This window comes from Trametes versicolor, assembly GCF_000271585.1.
Source record: "Trametes versicolor FP-101664 SS1 unplaced genomic scaffold TRAVEscaffold_7, whole genome shotgun sequence".
NCBI classification, from domain to species: Eukaryota; Fungi; Basidiomycota; class Agaricomycetes; order Polyporales; family Polyporaceae; genus Trametes; species Trametes versicolor.
The window spans coordinates 1,323,874-1,331,929 of NW_007360327.1; the positions used below are offsets into that span (position 1 = coordinate 1,323,874).

An 8,056-nucleotide genomic window follows, 5' to 3' on the forward strand; every position below is an offset into this window, starting at 1 on the left:
TGCTTGTCGTACAGCGCCTGCAGGCCCTTGTACTGCGGCGTGAACCCGCTGAGGGGCAGACGCACCGCGTTAGTATGTGGGGACGCGGGGAGTGCGGGAGTAGAGGCAGGGAGGGAAGAGGAGGTTGGAGGGGGGGGCAAGGATGGGGGACGTACCACTTGGATGCAACGTTGACGATGAGGACGACCTTGCCCTTGAGCTCCTCGAACTTGTACGTCTTCCCGCCCGGGAGGGACGCGGAGAGCTCGTAGAAGGACTTTGCGTCGGACATGGCTGATTGCTTAGAGCTGCTGAAGGTGCGGCTGAGATGTGGTGGTGAGCGGATAAGACGCGTCGGCGAGCGTGCGGATGAGCGTGCGAGGTGGTGGGAGAGCGCAAGATAGTGGTGCGGGCGTGCGAGAGCGGACGGGCGCGGACTAAGTGTGGCACGAGAAATATATCGATGAGCCAGGGGGGCGGGGGCGCGATGCATGTGCCTTCTGGCTTCTGCTGAGGCGATGGCAGCTGCTGGGAGAACTGAGCACGCTGCCTCAGTCAGCACAGGCCCTGCGCCCGAGGGCCGATCGCGACCTGCTCACGACCCCCGCCTTCGAGGCGCGTTCACCGGGCCTCGGCTACTCTACTCCCGTTCTGACCACTTGGCGGTGTCTTTCACTCGACGACGAGAATGACAGTGCGGGGGCCGAGGGGCAGATACCGCGGGGATATCATCTCACCACTCTGACAGAGGAGGACACCAGCCTTGCGCGGAAGGATCGCGTTCAAGTGGGTGACTTGTAGGTCCCAAGTTTAACATGCGGGATCGCTTAGTACCGCCGTACATAAAAGCAGTGCTTTCTGAGAAACCAAAGAAGCCACTATAGCACGGCTCAAAGCCCATGGACGTACACATAATGATATCGTAATCAGGCGAGTTATACTATAGCTATAGCTAGTGTACACATCTTCATACTTCGCTTTAGCACCTACTACTTCAGATCTACTGGCAGCAGTCTCGGTGTCCGTACTTCTTCCTCCTTTCATGCCTTATAAGCAGTATGGAGTCGACATTTAGCCCTGCAATCCGGTTTTCATTAGACGAGCGTATACAGCAGACTACTGCTCCTGGGACGCCTCGGGCTTGTATGTAGAAGCAACGCGAGGAGGGAGGCCAGCCTATCCAAACGTACCCAAAATCAAAGTCAGCCAAGTATGGAACAACCAAGTAATAGGTTCCTGACCTTCGCATAAATTTGCTCCATGGTCTCTATCGCAGTAATGGTCGTCGTTGGTTCCGTCCACGCCCACGGCGTCCTCCCTCGTACCTTGTCCACAAAGGCATGGAGCTGGAAGGTATACCTAGCATATCAACACGACAAACAATCAGCGATCCGCACCCCCCGCATATGCGCTCAACACTCACGAATGCCAGTTCTTCTCGCCCCGTCCGTCCGCATAGCGATAGTGCTTTTCCGTCCTGCTCTGTCCGCGCTTCGGCTTCACCCTGATGTGGTGGTACACGCCCGGATCGAGCGGGTTGAACACCTCGACGTCCCCGCCCTCCAACGCGACCGAGAGCCCAATCTGCGGCCAACGCGGGATGAGCCCGAATGGCCCCCATCCGGGCGCAGACAGGTCCGCGAACGTCTCCGCGGTGACCGAGTCGGGCAGCGCATACGTAGCGTGCATCGCGCGGTCGATGCGCGCGGGGTCGCTCACGTGCCCGACCGCAGTCGCGGATGTGACCTCGAGCGCCGCCGTGTCTGCCCCGGTGACGTACCGGACCGCGGTCAGAGGGTAGACTGCGATCGTAGTCGTAGCAGCATGATCAGCGCGGGGATAGGTGTGAGGCGCAGGGCGCCGTACGCACCTCCCATGTCCATCATGCAGCCCCCGCCCATCTCGTAGTTGAAGTGGATGTCGTCCCTGGGGAAGAGGAAATGTGCAACGACGCTCGGCCATGCGAACGCGGCGCGCACGCTCTTGACGCGCCCGAGCTCGCCGCTCCGCACGATCTCGCGCACGCGCTGGAGGACCGGGTGGAATCTGCGGATCACTAGTCAGCTATCGTTCGGCCACGACCGCCCTGCGGACGATCGCGGGTGGCGTCGCCGCTGGGGGAAGTAAAGGGGAAGAGGGTACGAACGTGCAGTGGATGGCCTCGAGCACGACGAGGCCTTACTGTTCCGCGAGAGCGAAGATCTGACGGGCTTCGTCGGCATTGCTTGTCATCGGCTTCTCGACGAGGACGTGCTTGTCGGCGTGCAGCGCGCGCATTGACCATTCGAAGTGCATGCTGACCGGCAGCTGGACGACGCTGTCAGCATCGGACGAAGGTGAGCTACTCCTTCCAAGGAATGCGTACGGGGATGTACACCACGTCGATGTCGGGGTCTGCGACGAGGTCTACATGGGTCATGGTTACCGTCAGTAGATAGGCAATACCTCGAAAAGTCAAAACCGACCATGGTACGCTTGCGGTCCAGAGTGGACCTTGGATATGTGATGTTGCCGGGCATACTTCGAGCCTCTCGCTTCGTCTCTGCACGCGACGGCCACGACCGCGACCTCGGGATGCGTTTTGGCGGGCGTGAACAAGGCATCAGGGCCGATGCGGGCAGCACCCAGTATTCCGAAGCGGAGAGGCGACTGGGTCTGGTCTAGCAGCGGGGATGGGACCTTCGTGGTCGTCAGGACTTGCGACATCGACAAATAGAGGGTATGACGCTCACCGAAGTCATTTTGAAAGCAGCTTACGGGCTGTTCGCGAAAGAGGGGGCAGCGTTGAACAGGACCGGAGGGTGAACCGGGGTGCCATAAATATGAGAAACTCGCGTCTATTAGCGGCGCATTGCGGTGTTCCAGGTGCTTCAAGCAGCTCTGCGTGCATCTACACACGGCGGGGTGTAAAAGTGCACAGGTAGAGGGTCGCCGCCCGCTCGGCCTGAAGAAGGTGCTCCACAACCTTACATGACGCTGTAACGTTGTCAAGTCCTTGAATCGCTATCATCGGAGATTAACGTCAGCGTTTCGGCCGCTCAATCACTGTGGCTTGGCGACGTCCCTCCCGGGATCGGGTCCATTGGAGTTGTGTGTGCTGAACGTGGTTCGGTTGACAACGTCTCTGGAGATCAACGACCTTCGTAAAGGTGCACCCATCAACGTATATCCTCGCATATGAAAGTCCTCGTGGCAATACCAATGCTTAGAATTGGTCAAAACTGGCATATCGCATACCTATATACGACAATCCGATCGGGTCCGGGTGCAAGAGCGCCGCAGCAGCCAGAGCAAGATGTTTGGCCCGGCGAGCCGCCGGGCACTCCTGTCGCAATGCGGACCAGTTGTGGGCGCCGAGAAGTGCCGCATCATGCCGATAGAAAGGTGGTAGCAAGCGTAGCCCGGTGCTAAGCAGCATCACCGCTCGGCGGACTGCCCGCGGGCGACGCAGTTTCAGGCTTGTATGAGGAGGCAACGCGCGGCGGCAATCCCGCCTGCACATGGCGTGGAAACATCATAAGTCAATTATCCTGAGCAAAGGGATTTGCAATGCTCACCGCGGCATAGACCCTCTCCAGGGTCTCCATTGTCGTGATGCTGGTCTCTGGCTCGATCCACTCCCACGGCGTCCTGCCCTGTACCTTGTCCACGAACGCCTGAAGCTGGTAACGATAGCTGTTCATGACAGTCACAGCGTGTCTGCGATCAACCCCCGAGCGCTGCATATGATGCAGCCAGGAAACACGCACGTAGACCACGACTTGTCGCCCCTGCCGTCGGCATACGTGTACGCCTTCTCCGTGCGCGCCGCCCCGCGCTTCGGCCTGACCTTGATGCTGTGGTAGAAGCCCGGCGCGACGAAGTTGAACAGGCTGATCTCCCCGCCCTCCAGCGACACCTTCAGGTTGATGTCGATCGCGCTCGGGAGCAGCCCGAACGGGCCCCATCCGGGCGTCCCGGAGTCCGCGGTCGACTCGGCCGTCACCGAGTCCGGGAGCGCATACGTCGCGTGCATCCTGCGGTCGATGCGCGCTGGGTCGTAGGCGTGTCCGATCGCGGTCGCGGACGTCACCGCGGGCGCAGATATGTCCGCTCCTGTGACGCACCGGATGGCCGCTAGAGGGTAGACTGCGGTGGGGATACCATCAGCGACGCTGGCGGCGGTGCGGGAGGCTGGAGAGCGCGATGCGTACCTCCCATGTCCATGGTTGCGCCGCCCCCGAGATCGTACTGGAAGCGCACGTCGTCCTTCAGGAAGAGGAAGCGGGACGCCCAGTAGGGCAGGGCGAGCGTCGCCTGCACGCTCTTCACTTTCCCGAGTTCACCGCTTGCGACGAGCTCCCGCACGCGCCGCATCGCGGGGTGAAATCTATAGTACGGGGCCACGAGTTAGTTTAAGCAGTTTGTCGGACACACTCGATATGTTTTAGCTATCACGAACGTTGCGTGCATAGCCTCCAGGATGACGAGACCTTTCTCCTCGGCCAACGCAAAGAGCTGGCGCGCCTCCTCGGCGGTATCAGTGAACGGCTTCTCAAGAAGTACATGCTTCCCGGCCAGCAGAGCGCGCATCGACCATTCGAAGTGCAAACTATTCGGCAACTACGAACGCGACCTCGTTAGAAACCTGGCAACGACAGCAGCCCGTAAGCTCGAACGCACCGGGTTGTACACCGCATCGATGTCCGGGTCTGCGATCAGGTCTAATCCAAATTGACTTCCGGTCAGGCTCCATCTGCCGGACACGTTGATATCCGGGCATCATACCTTGGTAAGCTTTCGGACCCGTAAACGTCTTCGGTATGTTGTGTTTCCGCGCAAACTGCACGCCCCTCTTCTGGTCCCTGCATGCCACAGCAGTGATGGAGACTTCAGGATGCGTCTTTGCGGGGTTCAGCAGTGCCTCAGGTGCTATCCTAGCAGCACCCAGTATACCGAAACGGAGTACTGGCTTTGCTGTTGCTGCCTGCACATAAAGACGTCAACCGATGCCATTCAGGGTAGCTGAGAAGACAGCACGCAACGTACCGATGTCATGACTGCTGTGCTCGAACGTTTGAGCGTTTGAACTGCGAAAGGTGGGCGTGGAGAAGATATAAAGACTGTGTGAAGGTTGCTGCGCCCGACGTCGGCGTTTATAGCTGGTTGCACACGCTACCGCCGACGTCGGTAATCCTAGGCCCAATTGAGTGCCGAGCCCCTTGGATATGGTACGCGTCGACCCGGCAACACCATGTCGCGTTATGGTCGTGCGCATGGTTCCCCTTACACGATCATGTAGACATATTGCGAGCTCGCGGGCGCATATATCGTACTTCGCAAGTACGGACATATGTCGTCGATTTGAAACAGAGATACCTTTGAGGCTTGACTGAGCGAATGCGGCGCAAGGCTCGCTATCAAGAGTCTGACCGACTGGGTATGATAGTGCCGCGGACTCCGAGGTTCCCGTAGAGAAACGGATGCTGCATTTGATCAGATCGCGAGCTACTGACCTCGCGACTCCGCCCCCGAGTTTGTTGATGGCAGTTAACCGAAGCTTACAAAACCGCACTTGCCGTGTGCGTAGTGCCTTTGAAAGAGTTCACTCACTCATTGGCAGAACTGTGCGGCGACTAGAAGAGCCAGATGAGCTTAGACTCGAACAAATCAAGCCATGCGAGACGTACCCTGCATGTCCTCCGTGCTTCCGTCTTCGCAAACAAGAAGAGCAGATGGCTGAGAGCTGCACCACTATACGTAGTGCCATATATTATGATTCCTCTACAGGAGGTTAGAGCGGTGAGATAGGTGTGCTAGATATGTGATTGAGCAGAGCGTAGAAAGCGAGGTATTACCAAGGAGTAGAGTAAATCATGCTTCAGCCGACGTATCGTGTCTTTTATTGAGCTTCAGGAGACGGGGTTTCCTCCTCTTTGCCGAAGACCATTTCCCAGAGCTCGGGGCCGTCCCGGATAAGGCACTGCAGGTCATTAGCACTACATCGACTCAACGTGGGGCTTGGCGGTACGCACAATGACGACTTCGACCGCAATAAGTGCAATGATGATGAGCTCCATGCGATGTGCCGACGTCTGTATGCAGTTGAGCACTACGTGAACACCGCGAAACTAGGCATATACACACCTCCGTCAATAGCTCTCGCAGCACAGATTGCATCTGTACAAGAATAAGCATTCGTAATGCCTCCGTGTCGATTTGACATACCTCAGCAGCGTAGGTAATTTTGTCGTTTACGGATCGCGTCCGGGTCCGGATTTCGAGCGCATTGCTCAACGAGTTGAAGTAAGCTGCACTCAGCCAGTCAGAGTAGAGCCTCCCTCGCATACTAAGGTTGCGTACCCTCGAGCGCAGGCTCAGACCAGTAGAAATCGGGTGTGTCAGAGAAGTTTTCGCGGTTGAGGTTCAGACCTTGGCGGAAGCGAAGCAGTTCCCCAAGTTTCATGACGAGCGCTCTACGACCCAGGCCAGGTTTGCCCGTCTTTTGAAGGGCCCGAGGGAGAGGAGCGACAGAGGTGAGGTATTCTTCCAAGGAGGACTCGAGCACAGAGAGCGCGGTCGACCGAGAAAGCGCTTGGGAGAATGCATAGCGAGCAAACACGGTTTCGCGAGGCAGCACCGACTGAGGCAGGTCCATTGGTATGGTGTCCTCACTGCTCAGAGGGGGCTGTCGTCCAAGTACGATCAGATCACCTTGTAACCGCGTGTCTCTGCAAACGAGTTAGACACTCGGCATAGCGCTACCTCGGCAGACTCACTCTTCGGGATCGGTGACGAACTCCAGGTCTTCAGTCTCGGCCTCCTTGAGCGGCGCGAGCTCCGCACCCGAGTGCGCCAGCACTTCCTGCGCGAAGCGCTGCGCCTCATCTTCACCCAGACCCCAGCAGACGAAGCTCCCGTTTGCGAAGAGGAAGACCTCGCCGTCCTTCCCGGTCTGGCTGTCCGTCCACTTTGGCACCCACCACGCATCATGCAGCGACACCGCACCTTTAGGTAATGAGCCCCGCAGATTCTGCATGAGATAGCGTTCCGCGGTCGCGTAGGTGAAGATGGGCTGGATGTCGCTCCGGGTGGGGTTCGGGTTAGAACGGATGGGAAGGGACGCAGACGCTGCTCTGCGGAGAGCGGTCGATGCTTTCGGCTTGGGTTTTGGCACGTCCTGTTTGACTTCTGCAAAGCCGCGCTTGATGATTCGAGGTGAAAACGCGGTAACTCGCTGGCACTGCTGCCATCGCGAGCTGCCAGAAGGAAGCGCAAGACCGGCGCGTCGGAACTGACGAGGGGCAAGGTTGAGGAAGTTCATGTTCTAAGAGCATAAGACATCAAAATAAGCATGTGTATGCTTCAGAGTGCTGTGCACATACCAAGTGGCGGCCGGCTGCAGATGGGACGAAGGGAAAGAGACACAGCGCGGGGGGGCCCCTTGATCTGCTACCACCATCACGAACGTTTTTCCCACGCTACCCCCAAGCGTGAGGAAGGCGACCACAAACGAAACCAAGGTATAAAGCATGACAACGACAAGAAGTAAGACGTAGAAAGATGGCAACTGCTGTAAGGGTAAGAAACCCGTACAGAGGGGGAGTATGACGATCGATTTGTATAAAAAATATTTACTTCTATATGCAACTCGCAACTCGCAACTTTCGTGGGCGCCTAATGACCATATAAGGCAGGCGCCTTTCGAAATCCTTGAAAATGCGGCCAGATCCCCCTGGCGAGTTGCAAGCTGCAAGTGAAAGTTGATAGTTGATAGTGAAACCTCGGCTAACTGAGGTCGGACTGAGGTCGTACTTAGGTCGCGCGCAGTTTCACGATCAACTACCAACTACCAACTTGCTAATCTTATCTAATGGGCGCTTCTCTTTATCTCGCCCCAGATTAATCTCGTTGGCATCTAATCAACCTGCCCCAGACTCGGACTTCTGACACCCCTCCCTAGGTTTTACCTTCCTCCACTGCAAAAGCAATATCTCAGCAACCATAGGTCCTGTTGGCTTCATTCTTTTTGTGGGTACTTACCTGAGGCAATTGGATTATGTTTGTACAAACACTGTGATTGATAGACTAATAAACC

At 57.3% G+C, this 8,056-nt stretch overlaps 4 protein-coding genes across 4 annotated transcripts; all 4 read right to left on the reverse strand.

Annotated features, from left to right (window-relative positions):
• Window positions 1-12: 12 nt before the first annotated feature.
• Window positions 13-271, reverse strand: TRAVEDRAFT_48599 (glutathione peroxidase; the record flags this gene model as incomplete). The annotated part of the gene is made up of 2 exons (XM_008041119.1): window positions 13-48; window positions 156-271. Coding segments are annotated over 2 exons (152 nt in total), but the record flags the coding sequence as incomplete, so codon positions are not given.
• A 639-nt stretch (window positions 272-910) lies between these two features.
• On the reverse strand, window positions 911-2,685 carry TRAVEDRAFT_72631 (NAD-P-binding protein; the record flags this gene model as incomplete). The annotated part of the gene is made up of 7 exons (XM_008041521.1): window positions 911-1,155; window positions 1,221-1,338; window positions 1,403-1,781; window positions 1,850-2,025; window positions 2,162-2,286; window positions 2,345-2,385; window positions 2,445-2,685. The coding sequence occupies 7 exons, from the start codon at window positions 2,683-2,685 to the stop codon at window positions 1,096-1,098; spliced, it is 1,140 nt and encodes a 379-aa protein (XP_008039712.1). The 3' UTR covers window positions 911-1,095.
• Window positions 2,686-3,363: 678 nt separating this feature from the next.
• Window positions 3,364-5,016, reverse strand: TRAVEDRAFT_65352 (NAD-P-binding protein; the record flags this gene model as incomplete). Its single annotated transcript, XM_008041522.1, has 8 exons — window positions 3,364-3,473; window positions 3,537-3,654; window positions 3,729-4,107; window positions 4,173-4,348; window positions 4,421-4,581; window positions 4,642-4,682; window positions 4,747-4,945; window positions 5,008-5,016. 8 exons carry the CDS (start codon window positions 5,014-5,016, stop codon window positions 3,387-3,389), a joined length of 1,170 nt encoding a protein of 389 aa, XP_008039713.1. The 3' UTR covers window positions 3,364-3,386.
• Window positions 5,017-5,697: 681 nt separating this feature from the next.
• TRAVEDRAFT_29620 (uncharacterized protein) lies at window positions 5,698-7,286 on the reverse strand. Its single transcript, XM_008040948.1, has 6 exons — window positions 6,738-7,286; window positions 6,322-6,689; window positions 6,187-6,269; window positions 6,106-6,138; window positions 5,994-6,053; window positions 5,698-5,941 (listed from the first exon to the last, which is right to left on the reverse strand). Exons 1-6 carry the CDS (start codon window positions 7,280-7,282, stop codon window positions 5,861-5,863), a joined length of 1,170 nt encoding a protein of 389 aa, XP_008039139.1. The 5' UTR covers window positions 7,283-7,286; the 3' UTR covers window positions 5,698-5,860.
• Between the last annotated feature and the right edge of the window lie 770 nt (window positions 7,287-8,056).